Here is a 14,192-nt window from a genome sequence, read left to right on the forward strand (position 1 = left end):
TGTATATGTATTGTGAATGAGAATGTGATATAGGAGAGTATTTTATGTATTATATGTACATGTTGAATATTTCAAACTAATAGTTTTGTTATTGTGAATGAGAATGAGAATGAGATAGGAGAGTATTAAAAAAAATTAGAAACAAAAGTTTTAAAATTAACTCTATTTTTTATCATTTTTTTTTATTTTTAATCTTATTCATGTATTTTTATTTTTTTAGTAGCTAGTAAATAGTTAGTTACAACTACTCAACAAATTACTAATTTTCATTCATATTCATGTATTTTTATTACTAACTAGTCACTTATATTAGTAACTAGTTAGTAATAAATTAACTAGTTACTCATAAATTATATAACTAGTAAGTAGCTAAATAAAAAAATTTGTAATTTTATAGTATTTCTTTATGTTGTAGGTTGTGAAGTCAATTTGCAAGGATCTGACTTATTTAGTGTTGATCGGTTTCTAGCTAGCTCGAGGTATACATTTACTAGCTTTTATGATTAATTAATTATGAATGCTTAGTAGAGTTTGAATATCCTAAATATTCATCCGTAGTGAAATAGGTTCTGCAATATATTGTACTGCGACTGGATCGATGGGTGGAATAATATGCATGTTAGATGAGTTTGAATATTTTAAATATTCATCTGTAGTAAAGTAGGTTCTGCGAATACATGTATAGCAGTCGGATGGATGGTAAATTTTTATATTGCTAAATGTTGTTGTGATTGTTTTATATTGTTTTGAATTATGTTTTGTTGTTATTAATAGGTTTGAATTTTTTGGAAACGTTCAATTATAGCCGTTATGCTTTCAAAATTTGAATAGAATTAGGATAAAATTATTTGATTTTAACTTCGTTGTTAGGATTTTATTGGAAGTGACATTATCGGAAGTCAAGTACATAATTTTAGGTATAAGATATGCTTTCTTTAACCTAATTTTATAAGAATATTTTTTTATATATATTTAAATAACCCTTATAAATACTTAGAGTAATTTTATAATAATACTAATGTAATACATATGATAAATATAGTTGAGTGCTAAGGATAGATATAGTAAGCTATTAAAAAAAAAATACCAAAATTAAAAGGTTTATTGGAATTTAAACTTGTGACCAAAATGATACATTGATATATCTTTACCAATATACCAAAACACAATCTTTGTATTAATTAATTATTATGATTTTATTTAAATATATATTAGAAGAGATATAAAAGGAAATTAGTGTGTAATTTTCATTGTGGTAGAATTAACAAATATATCATAAACATTGATCCTAGCAGTTAACAAAAGAATTATATTAATTTATTTTAAGTAAAATAGAAAAATCAAAAAAAAAAAATAGTGAAAAGAGTGTATAACATGAATTTAGTATACAAAACAAGATTATTTTTAAGAAAAAAAAATGGTTCGCGAAACCGCCATAGGCTGTTTGGGATGCGTAGAACGCGAGAAAATACCCAAGTTCAAAAAAAAAAAAAAAACCACCTCAAACAAACAACCGGATCAAAAGTTATTAATATTTCAAAATTTTCAAAAAATTTCATACAATTAAAGTTTAACCCTTTCTCTGATTTTTTTATTTATTCTGGTCCTTATATTATTATTTCATTTTATTGGTCTTGAAAAATTATATAAAAACAAGTAATCACATTGCTAAATTAGTTAAGAAATGAGAAAGTTATATCATTCAAAAGCTACTAAGTGCTCTTCACTCACCTAACTTTCGGCATCCCATCACATACTCGAACTAAAATCTACCATCTCAAATCAATACCCAACGTTAAAATATTACACATTATTTATAATTGAATATACTAATTATTATACAAAACATAACTTAAAAAATTATAAAAATAATACTAATATACTACAAAAATACAAACACATGCATAATATAAAATATTAATAAATAGATAGCTAATATATAAATATTTAGAGTAATGTAAATGTGTATTTATTTAACTTTTTAATTTAATTTTTATTTATGCTTATTATATACAATTTATACTTAATTTAATTATATTAATAATAAAATAATATACAAAAAAAATTATGCTAAAACACAAAATTCTAAAGCTGAAAAAAAAAAATCATAGAAAGACTCTATGCCATCAGTTATTATGAAATAATTGACGCTATAAGGTCTCTATGTCTTCGGTTGTGACCACGTTGAGGCTAAAAAGTATGTGGCTAAAAATTTTAGTCACAATAAAAAATAATATAGTGACTAAAAGAGAGTTATTAGTTAAAACTTAATAAAATGGTAAGTAAATAATAATTAGTCACAGGTTTTGGTCATAATTACATAAATTTCAAAAAAACAGCACAAAATATCATAATTACTATCTTCAAGTGCATAATTTTTTTCAAAAAGTGCAGCATATAAATACTAGCTGAGACCTAAAAGCAATCATGCTAGCATACCTCATCATTGATAAACTTGCATGAGACTCGTCTGGATAGGGCCATGGTCACTCAAAGGTTGTTAGACATTTTTCATGAGGTATCTTTTACTAACTTAGCATTTTCCTCTTCCGATCATTCTCTTATTATGCTTGAACCTGAAACTGTGTTGGGAGGGGCTGCTAGAGGGTTATTTCAGTATGAAAATGCTTGGCATAGGGAGCCTTTATGTCACCAAATTGTGACTGATGTCTGGAACTCAAACCAGCAGCAGAATATTATGGAAAAGATTGTTATCTGTGGCAAACAATTGTCTAGTTGGGGCCGAAATCTTAGGGAACTTTAAAGCTAGAATTTCTAAAAGTAAAAATCTGCTTGCAAGACTTCAAGCTTCAGATGATGCTACTGACATTGAGAATTTTGTGCAAGAAAAGATCAATTATTTTGAGATTCTAGCTCAACAAGAACTGTATTGGAAGCAAAGATCAAAGCAGTATTGGCTTCACGCAGGTGACAAGAATAACAAATATTTCCATGCTACTGCAAGTGCTCGCAAAAGATCAAACCAGATTCACCAACTTTAGGATGCTAATGGCAGGTGGATGAAATGGGGAAATGGTCTTGAATCTACTATAAATGATTATTTCCAACAGCTTTTTCAAACTTCAAGCACATCTTCACGGCTTATTGTTGGTAACATTAAAGCTTCTGTCAGTGCCAATCATAATGAAGAAATGTTGAAACCGATCCTTGATGAAGAAGTCAAATCTGCTGTTTTCTCTATGTATCCTGATAAGGCTCCCGGGCCTAATGGTATGGGTCCAGGGTTCTTTCAACATCACTGGAATGTTGTCGGGGCAGATGTTATTCATCTTGTTAAGACATTCTTTGACTCTGCAATTTTGCCCGATGGTATAAATGATACCCACCTAGTGTTAGTTCCCAAAAAGCAAAATTTTGTGGCTATGACTGATCTCAGACCGATTTCTCTTTGCAATGTCCTTTATAAGATCATATCAAAAGTGCTTGCAAACTGTATGAGGGATCTCATTGACGATATTATTTCTGATACTCAAAGTGCTTTCATCCTGGGGCGTCGGATTTCAGATAATGTGATGGTAGCTTTTGAGGTCATGCATTACTTGAAACGTAAGAGGAACGGGAAAAAATGATTCATGGCATTGAAGTTTGATATGAGCAAAGCTTATGATCGGGTGGAATGAGATTTTCTAAGAGCGGTAATGCTTCGTATGGGATTTGCTTGTAGATGGATGGACCTAGTTATGACTTGTGTTTCAACAGTTCGCTACAAGGTTGTTCATGGGGGTCACATGTTGGATCCCATATGCCCACCTCGTGGTATCTGCCAAGGTGACCCACTTTCAACTTACCTTTTCATTATTTGTGCTGAAGGTTTATCTGCTCTAATTCAAAAGTTTGAAGAAAATAGGCTCCTGCAAGGATGCCGTGTTGCTCATTGTGCTCCCTCCCTCACGCATATGTTTTTTGCCGATGATAGCTTCTTATTTTGTCAAGCAACAGTAGGTGCGGCTACTAGCATCTCCAACTTACTCCGGCTATTCGAAGAGGCTTCTGGCCAAAAAGTGAATGCTTCCAAATCATCCATTTTTTTCAGCCCCAACACAGATGGCTCTACTCGCACTCAAGTTTGTTCTACTCTTAATATGAATGAAGCTCTTGAAGCTAGTCTCTATCTTGGGCTCCCCAATATCATTGGCCGAAATAAAAAGCCATGCTCGGTTTTATCAAGAATAAAGTGATTGCTCGTATTAATAGTTGGGATGGAAAATTTTTGTCTCGTGCCGGGAAGGAAATTCTCCTCAAGACTGTTATCCAATCACTACCTACCTACGGAATGAGCGTGTTTCTCCTACCACTTGGTACATGTAAAGAGATAGAAAAGCTTATGGCTAGCTTTTGGTGGAAATCAAATTCTAATAAAGGTCGCGGTATTATTTGGATGTCTTGGGATCGCCTTGCAATTTCAAAGGATGAAGGTGGGATGGGATTTAGACACTTACATGATTTCAACCTCGCTATGCTTGCAAAACAAGGTTGGCGCCTCTTGTGTAATCCCAACTCTCTTGCTGCCAAAGTTTATAAAGCAAAGTATTTCCCACATACCGACTTCCTCTCAGCCAAGCTCGGTAATAATCCAAGCTTTGTTTGGCGTAGCATTTGGGGGCACAAGATGTTGTTCGTCTAGGTGCTACTCGGGTCATTGGAGATGGCACCACTACAAGTATTTTGGGTACTCCTTGGCTGCCGAATGCCCATAGCAGATGTGTGTCTTCAACACATCCTGGCCTGCAAAACAACACAGTCAACTCCCTTATGCAGATTGACAACCGTGATTGGGATTCTGAGGTGATTTTGGATTTGTTTCCAACTCATGAAGCTAATGTTATACTCGACATCCCTTTGACCAACACTACTAGACCTGATTTCTGGTCTTGGAAAGCCGATCATAGAGGGATTTTTACTGTTCGAAGCGCCTACAAATCTGCTGCAAATAGAAAAACCAACAGTCCCAACACAAAACAATTCTGGTTTTTGGCGCAAATTCTGGCACTTAAAGATCCCACCAAAAGTGCTAAATCTTCTATGGCGTGCTATTACCGACTCTCTTCCAACATGTGTGAATCTTGTAACTAAACATGTGCCCATTTCTGTTCAATGTCCAGTCTGTAGAACCCATCTCGAGACAGCCATTCATGCACTGTGCATTGTCATTTTGCAACTGCTTGCTGGAGCTCGTTCGACCTTTCTATAAATGCAGCTGTTTCTTCTTCTTTTGGCAGCTGGTTCGAAAGTTTGCAGCAAACAGGTGACAATGATCAGGTTTGTAGAGTTGCTATGTTATGTTGGGCTTTATGGAAATCTCGCAATAATACAGTTTGGAACAAAAGGAATTCTTCTGTAAATGATGTTCTTGCATCTGCTTCTATTACTCTTGATCACTGGCGAAAAGCTCAGGATAAATTTGCTCTATCATCTCTGTCCCTCAATAATAGTGATGACAGAGCCGAGCTTTGGACTAAACCTGCTAATAATTGTATCAAGATTAATATAGATGCTGCGTTTTTTCATCATGAAAATTCCTATGGTTTTGGAATTGTAGCAAGGGATGATTTGGGTAAACTAATTGAAGCTAAAACATGTTACAAGGCTGGTAACTATTTTGCTGAGGTTGTGGAAGCGTTGGGAATCAAAGAAGCTCTTAGTTGGATTAAGAGCAATAACTGACAAAAAGTTGAAATAGAGACCGATAGCCTCCTTGCTGTTCAGGCTATCAGAAGCGATCATAATATGTCCTCCACTTTTGGTTTAATCACCAAAGACTGTCATGCTTTATTATTGTCTCTAATTGCTGTTAAGTTACGTTTTATTAAACGATCAACAAATCAAGTTGCTCATGCTGTTGCTAGGCATGCTCGATTTTTCCCTGGTTGTAGTATTTTTGAGTATAATGTCTGACCTGATTTAAAGGCTCTCTTGTATTCAGAATGCTTTTAACTCAATGAAGTTGATATTTCATTTCAAAAAAAAAAAAAAAAGTATATATTAATTTCTTGTTTACGATCTAATCAATTTCCCATATGAATATGTGTGTATATCTTTTAAATAGCACCATCCCTCATGTGGCTACTTCATTAAAGAGTGATACACATATATAAGGTAAGTAAATTTTTTTAATACATCTGCATACGACAGACGAATGATATTTATCGTTTTATCTACATATACATTCAACCAATCATTTTTTTTTTCAGGTGCTTCAATCCCTCTATATCTAACAATTCGACGTAATCATTAATAGCAAGCCTTTTTATTTATATATATATATATATTTATACTAGTAAAATGTTAAGGCACGTATACTAAATTTTATGCTAGGTATTTTTTATTATATTAAAAGGTAATACACTTAAAGATGTTTATCTCATTTTGGTTCAACCCAATTTTATGTTGTTCCCATAAGATTGTGTGTTAGATATGAGCTTAGAAGAATAGTATTCGTTAGAATAGGTACCAGCAATGGCGGTGCTGATGTGAGTTTTATCTTCTGAAAAAAATCTAGCTACTCCGACATTACAATTACACCTAGCCTTTCAAAATGAGCATCATAAAAAATTCAAGGATTATAAATTGAAAAGGATATCTTGTTACTTTTGGTGTGCCCAACAAACTCTCTAACGGATGACATTATATTTCGCATATCCCAAAGCTGTTTAAAAGTAAAGCAATATAGCAAGGGAATAGAAGACTTACTCAAATAAATAATTACTTGAGCAACAAAGGATAACTCGCTAATAGAACACTGAATATTACACCCAAATAAACAAAAAGTGAGGAATCGCAGTAGAGAGGCCATGAATCACGGCATAGAAGATGAGGCAATAATTCAATAGCAATATAGGGTTTGAGGGTTTGAGATTTAGAAAAAGAAATTATAAATGATTATCCTAAATAATCACGATTGGTTGCTCATCCTTTTGGGGTTAGTTATTTTATTGAGAATTTTCAGAGATTGTGTTTCCAGTTAGGTTTATACGATTAAAATTTAAAAGTAATATTAATGTATTTAAAAATTAATATTAAAATACATCTTCATAAAAAAAATTATTATTTTTGAATAGAAAATTATTTTAAAAAAAGTTACCCATAAATTTCTCATAAACTCGATTAAAATTTAAAAGTAATATTAATTTATTTAAAAATTAATATTAAAATACATCTTAATAAAAAAATATATTATTTTTGAATAGAAAATTATTTTAAAAAAAAGTTATCCATGAATTTCTCATAAACGCAAGAATTCAATTATATAGGTACACTTTATATAGAATAGATATATCTTTATATATTAAAAGTGCCTATCTAACGACAATTCTTGGTTTAACGTTTTGTTATTTTTATTCTGTTAATTTTAACAGAATCTAACCCCTCCGTTAACTCATGTCGTTCAATCCAAAACGCATAGTTGATTCCTCTTTCTTCTCCCTCAAACTCAAAATCAAAACTATTTTATGCGATATTCTTGATCCTTCGATTCTTTTTTTTTTTCAAAACTCATATTGCTGTTGCAATTTTTTTTCTCTTCCAAACCAATATTGCGAAAATAATAATCGGACCAATATATTACTTAATATTTAATATGTCGCTCAAATCTCCAAGACTAACAATATAATTCCCAATCTTCAATACTCCCTTCAAATCTTCAAGACCACACAGGATGAGCAGTCCATTTTTTTAAGAGTAAGTTTCAATCGTCATTGCATGCGATTTGAACTTCACCGTACAGTGTATGGGGAGTTCTTGATGACTAGGTTGTAGATTGGTCCGATTGAGTTTCAAATTGAATTGTTGGTCGGTTCGTCCGATTTTTAATTCTAAACCCATTTGAGAATCTTCTAGACCATCACGATGGGCAGTCGATTGGACGAGGTCAGTGAGTCAAATTACAACAAAGTCGTTTGGTAAGATTTATTGGTCCCATTGGTCGATTCATTCAAGCCTAGCACGATGAACAATCAATTAGTCGAGGCTCTTCAATACGATGGAGAACGATTGATCCGACTGGTCCGATTCGTTCAAGGTCAGCACGATTTGTAGTCGATTGGACGAGGCGAGCGGGTCGAACTACAACAAATTCGTTCGGTAAGATTTTATTTTAAGCTAACTCCTCAACCGCAGTTCAATTCGATTCAATTCATTTGGATCCTTTCACTTTTGGTTTTTCTGTTGTAGTAGAGAACAATAAGAAAAAATAAAGGAAAAAGTCTGTGGAGGGAGTGAGATTTGCTATAGCTATAGGAAGTTGGAAAATTAGAGTTAAACTAATATGTATTTTTCATTTGGGAGTTGATATAAGTCTTGTATGTACAATATATTGCTGGAACTACTATTGGTTGTAGGAAACTTTTTCATCTGTAGGAGCAGTATTTGCAAAGTATACTTGAAAATTGGGTATTCGTTAAATGTCAAATAAAACTTTCGCAAAGCTTTAAATTATAGCTTCTTTAATAAGGTCTTATAATTTTTATTTTTTATAAGGTAAGAATCCAATCTTTTATAAAAAGTTTTAACAATGAAAAAGAAATCTTTTATTTTTTACCTAAACACTGTCAATAGTGTTTTTTTTTTTCATAATTCTATAAGACCACTTGGGCTACAAGGTTACAGGGATCAAAGCCCTATTATATCTTATCAAAATAGATTTATCGATTTTATGCTAGGTATTTTGAGTTTATGTTATTTGCTTCTTAGAGTGAAAGATTGTAGTTTAGTGATTTAGGAATGAAGACTGGGTGATATCTGGTTATTTTGAGTTTATGTTATTTGCTTCTTAGAGGTGCATTTATACATTGCTTTTTCAGGCTATACCTATCAAAGATCCATTGGTCCTCTCAAAAATACACCAGACATATCGAGTTGGGTATTTGAAGGTTGGGATCTTTTATGCTAAACCTTTTGGTTCTTTAGTTGGTTGTTTGGTTTTGTCATTCTTACATAATGTTACTTTTTTAGGATGTCATTTTGGCCAGTGTATTGGATGAGACGAAAATTGGAAATCTCAACTCCATAATTCATTCAAACAATGTTGTTGTAAGATTTTGCTACTTACATATAAATGCCAAGATTACACCACTCATTTATCTACGCGTTTTGTTTATTTTAACCTTTAATCTTGTTTGTTTGTAGGTTGTTTCTTTATTAAAGGATGATAGTACATTTATTCAGGAATTGTTTGCCAGGATCAGGTCACCCTCCACCTCAGAAGAATCTGAAAAGATTTTGGTAATTCTTTCTCCAGAATTACAATCCCATAAACCCAAGAAACGACCCAAAATACAATCTTCCATTGACAAAGTATTTACTTGTGATCGCTTCTATAATCTATGTAATTTTATTTTATATTTTCCTCTTTGGTTTAGTGTGGTTCGGGGACAAGCGAGGGGAAGCAAATTTCACCTGTCGTATTTTATGGTTATTAGAACTATCATTGAAAGGAGATACGAAGAACTAAATATTGTTGGACCTAGAGGTAATTACTGTTAATTTGGTTGATGCATGATTTATATTTTGCACTAAAAATATATCTTCTCAACCATATTTTATTTATGTATTCTGCAGAAAATAATATACTTTATATTCTAGAAAACTTGGCACTATCATTAAATGATAATGAGGATTTAATATATTGTTTGAAGGTAAATAATAGTTATAGTATCCAAATGGCTTTTGGGCCATTTCTTCCTTCAAATCTGTATGATTACTCTTTAAGATATAATTATTTTACTTTGATTGTTTTCTATCAAAATCAGAGGAGATGGATGGTCTTCAGTTATTTTATTTTATTTAAGAAAAGGCAAGGTTTGTAACTGTACTTCTTGTTACTTTTGTTACCAGTTTATAATGTACGATACTTATTGTTTGTAACCATTTGGATTCACAATTCAAAAGTAAAGAGACGTGAAGAAGGTTTCTCGATTTAGAATGTATATGTGTATCATATATTATATTATAATCTCACTTAATAATTAATAATATTTTTTCTTCAATTATTTTTTTTTTAATTTTTTTTTCAATTATTAATTGTATCACTTTTAAATAAAGTAGAAAATACCTAACATAAGGCACGTAACTTTTTACTAGCTGGAACTTGTGCAATAATAGTTGTATTAATTACTGAGTTTTATCGATTTCTTCTCAACAAGCATTCAGTCTGCTGGCCGACACACAGTAAATGATTCAAATAATCATACCACCTTAGTTATCATAATTTAATAAAATAAAATCTTAAATAAAACTAACATTTACGTGGCTCGGCACGTAACATCTACCTAATATATATATATATATATCCCAATCGATGACATAATTATAATACCGTAAACTTGATCCTTTTATCCCTTGCAAATACAAGATCTACTGCATCAGTAAAATATTTTGACTCATCGCGTTTTGGCCACCATCGAAAGGATGCCATTACGGCGTGCTCCCTTCAAATTCATGGCCAAAAGAGTATTGGAAGGCATTTTATAATAATGTTAACAAAAATCAAACTATAACCCTAATAGATTTGGAGAAATCATAAACATGGTTACAAAGGAGAATGGAAAAGAAATTTAGTGTTTGTGAAAGTACTAGATTCTGAATGAAAGAGAGAAAGAAAAAATTAATTAATAAAAGAGGTTAGAAATAATTAATTAATTATTATTTGATGTAAGAATATTATTAAAAAAAATAATTTTTTGAATAATATATATTATTAACTATTTATATGCAATCATTAATTTATGATTATTATTATTATTATTACAATTAGATTAAGAACAAAACTGAAGTGTTGTCCAGTCCTATGTTTCATATATAAAAAAAAAAAATTAACATTACGTTTACATTAAAAGAAAATAATAATTTAAATATGAAAAAAAAAAAAATTAACGGGAACTACGTGCCTAATTTTTTATATATACAAACACATACTAGGTACTGGGAGTGATTATCTTAAAAGACAAAAGTGGGACTCCCAGTTGGCGGCTTTATATCAGGTGGAAGATCAGGCGGAGGCACAATATCAGGCCCAGGCGGCCTCACTGGAGGAACATCCGGCGGCGGCGGCCATCTCGGTGGATCAATCTCAGGCCCTGGCGGTTGTCTCGGTGGGAAAATATCCGGACCCGGAGGTGGTGGAAAACTCGGGTGTGGTAAGTCTATCTCCGGCTCCGGATTGGGTTCGTACGGCGGTGGAATCTCGATCACCTCAGAAGGGAGGTCGCCACCGGGGCCTACCTCTGGTGACGTAGTAATAAGCGGTGGAACTTCAAGCGGGACTGAAGGTTGCTCCCGGTCCGGCACCACCGTGGGAATCTCCGGTGGGTGAGGATGAGTGGAAAACGAAGATGGTGCGGATAATATCAACCTTTGCGATCGAGTGTAAGAAGTAATTAATGTAGCTTTCGAAGCACTAGTCTTATTTGTGATTGGGAAGATATCGTACGGACGAAGTTGAAGCCTTCTTCTCAGGACGGCGTTGGAGATTGCGGAGATGGAACACATTTCTGGGCAGTTTGGGTTCAAATGAATTCAAGCCATTAATTTTCTTTTCGATTGTTTTCATTCATAATGATTATATACATTTGTTTATGCACAATGGGAAAACGACAACATTAACCATGAAAACGATAATCGAAGCGTGCATTGTGTGCCTACGTGTGAGGAGAGCTACACGTGTTTGTCATGCAAGTTACTCACTTCTATGTTCACATGGCATATTGTTTTGTTGGACGGACACGTGCAATTTTTCGTAGGTAGCATGTATATATTTATATCATCAATATTGATGAACATATATAAAGCAGAAATACGAGATGAAGCTCTAAAATCACTCTAAAATTATCATTCATTTCTTTCTTTAATTCTCTTAATTTTAAAATTTTATTAAAATATAAATTTATAATTTCATATTATTTATTTATATAAAATGTGACTATATAATAAAATTTTTAATTTATAAAAAATTCGTGGTGATTTTTTTTAACATTCTATTTTTTTATTAAAAAAGTTAAGTGAAGACTTAACATTTCCGTTAGAATCTAAACAATAAATTAAAATAAAATATAATAATATTTACGATTGGGGAATAAATTACAATAAAATATAATAAAATTTATGATTGAGAGAGCTTAAAAATTTTATGCTTTCAATCGCCGCTCGATGATTGAGCTCTGGTATTAAAGCTTCTACAATGAAAATTTTGGTTTGGGAATAACCACAACTCATTCTTTAACGATTTTAGTTAATTGATACCCAAACCAAATCCCTATTAGATCTAACTCAATACCTAAATCTAATACTCAATTTCCATTCCCAAACTAAATCGCCATTAGATCGACGCGGTTTACACTGCAATCAAAGTATTGGGTCACTCCGGAGTCGAAGTGAGAATCTCCGAAACCAGGTGACCTTCGATAGGTGATGAAATCGAAGCCGGAACTACACTAGAGAATGCTGAAGTGTACAATGGAAATCTTCTCAGGAGAATCGAACAGAATCAAGGTACTTCGTCGAATCCGAAGGTGTCAGTAGATATTTACATTTTACCTTTTTAATGAGAATATGAATCAAGGTACTCCAGAGTGGCTCTTGTCAACTACGGAAAGGATTATGGCCAGCTTGTTGTTAATGTTATCATTGACATCATTGATCAGAACCAGGTATTTTTTTCCTAATCTTTCTTTTCTGGTATTTTCTGTTTTTGATTTTAGTTTTGTATAGTCATCTTAGGCCTTCATTGCCCATAAAGAGAAATGATCTCTTAGGATTTAATTTGATGAAGTGTTTGCTTTGATTTAATAGTATGGTTATGTATTTTCTGGCTTTTAATTTAAAAGATTGATTAACTTTAGATAGACTCACTATGGTATAATACTAATTATTCGTTGTGATTTACTGCCAAAGGATAAAGAGATTATTTTTGTTGGTATTCTGATGATTTTTTCTTAATAAATTTGAATTAGCCACTGATTGAACGTATTATCTGTACATTCTGAGATGTTTTAGTGGCTTTTGTAGTATTCTGTTATCAGTATTAAGGGTCAATCTCCACTAAATTAATTTAGCTTTGATAGCTTATGTTTAGTGTTAAACATTGAAAATTATTAAACCAATTTTATTTTGGTTGACAATTACTATTCTTTTAGCCTACATTGATTTTCTTATCTCTCTTGTTTTTGTGAGGTGTGTGTGAGGAGGTTAATCCTTGCTGACTATTTTTTGTGTCTGTACAGGTTATTGTGGATTCTCCCCACATGGTGAGGTCACAGATGAACTTTAAGGGGCTTTGCCTCACTGATATCAAGATTGACATCAAAGAGGGTCCCTAAGAAGAAGCAACATCTTGCGGCCTTGGAAGTTGCTGGTAGGTGTTTGTTTTATTTGAAAAGTAATTTGTAATGTGGGTTGATATCTTAGGTGTTGGATAAATTCCTATACTATTGTCCCATAAATAAAGTTACAAGGAAAATAAATTAGACCTCTTTATAAAGCCTCAACAGACCATTATAACTCATAGAGTTGTCGGTTCTGTTTTCCTAGGCTTAGGTCTTTTATTTCTTAACAATAAAAGGAAGCAAATAAATATCTCAAGACTCTAACAACTTTCAGCTATTCAAGGAAAAATATCTCAACAGAATATAGTTATTTTCTCAGTTCATACAACACAGCCAGCAACAACAAAACAATATAAATATGAGGTTCAACCTCCTCATTTTGGACAGATCCATTTTCGGCCAGCAGAGATTAAAAGGCAGCAGCCTTTGTTTTTCCTTTGTAACCCACCTCAGAAACAAGAGAGAAAAATAGAGAGAGTTAGTAAGAGATATTGTAAGAAAAACCAAGAGAAATAAAGAGAAAAGAATAGAGATTACCTACTGAGCTTTGTGGCTAGGAATCTCTCATCCTTGTAATCGGTTTGGACTTTGATAGTGAAGAATCAAGCGTCTTTGAGGGAAGCTTGACGGAGATGTACTCTTGATTTCAAGGGGAACTCCGAAATCAAATTTTGTTGTGTTCTTCATTTATTTTTCTGTGGTGTTTCGGTTTATATCTCTTGTAACCAACAAAGATCATTTTTAGATCTTTGTTGTTACTGTTTTCGGGTTGTGTTTTTGTATGTGTGTTGCAGGTTTGAAAGGGAACAAGGGGCTGCCATGAAAGCTACAGCAGTAGCTTGAAGAAAAGGAGAA

General features: G+C 32.6%; 2 protein-coding genes and 1 pseudogene across 2 annotated transcripts; 2 read left to right on the forward strand and 1 right to left on the reverse strand.

Annotated features, from left to right (window-relative positions):
* Nucleotides 1–4,294: 4,294 nt before the first annotated feature.
* LOC133031238 (uncharacterized) lies at nucleotides 4,295–5,685 on the forward strand. The gene is made up of 3 exons (XM_061104694.1): nucleotides 4,295–4,493; nucleotides 4,646–5,086; nucleotides 5,219–5,685. The coding sequence occupies exons 1-3, from the start codon at nucleotides 4,295–4,297 to the stop codon at nucleotides 5,683–5,685; spliced, it is 1,107 nt and encodes a 368-aa protein (XP_060960677.1).
* Nucleotides 5,686–10,953: 5,268 nt separating this feature from the next.
* On the reverse strand, nucleotides 10,954–11,505 carry LOC115723777 (leucine-rich repeat extensin-like protein 3). Its single transcript, XM_030653249.2, has one exon. It carries the CDS (start codon nucleotides 11,503–11,505, stop codon nucleotides 10,954–10,956), a length of 552 nt encoding a protein of 183 aa, XP_030509109.2.
* A 116-nt stretch (nucleotides 11,506–11,621) lies between these two features.
* LOC115699653 (uncharacterized) lies at nucleotides 11,622–13,564 on the forward strand (annotated as a pseudogene).
* The last annotated feature ends 628 nt before the right edge of the window (nucleotides 13,565–14,192 follow it).

The sequence above is a fragment of the Cannabis sativa genome, chromosome 9 (assembly GCF_029168945.1).
Source record: "Cannabis sativa cultivar Pink pepper isolate KNU-18-1 chromosome 9, ASM2916894v1, whole genome shotgun sequence".
Classification (NCBI taxonomy): Eukaryota; Viridiplantae; Streptophyta; class Magnoliopsida; order Rosales; family Cannabaceae; genus Cannabis; species Cannabis sativa.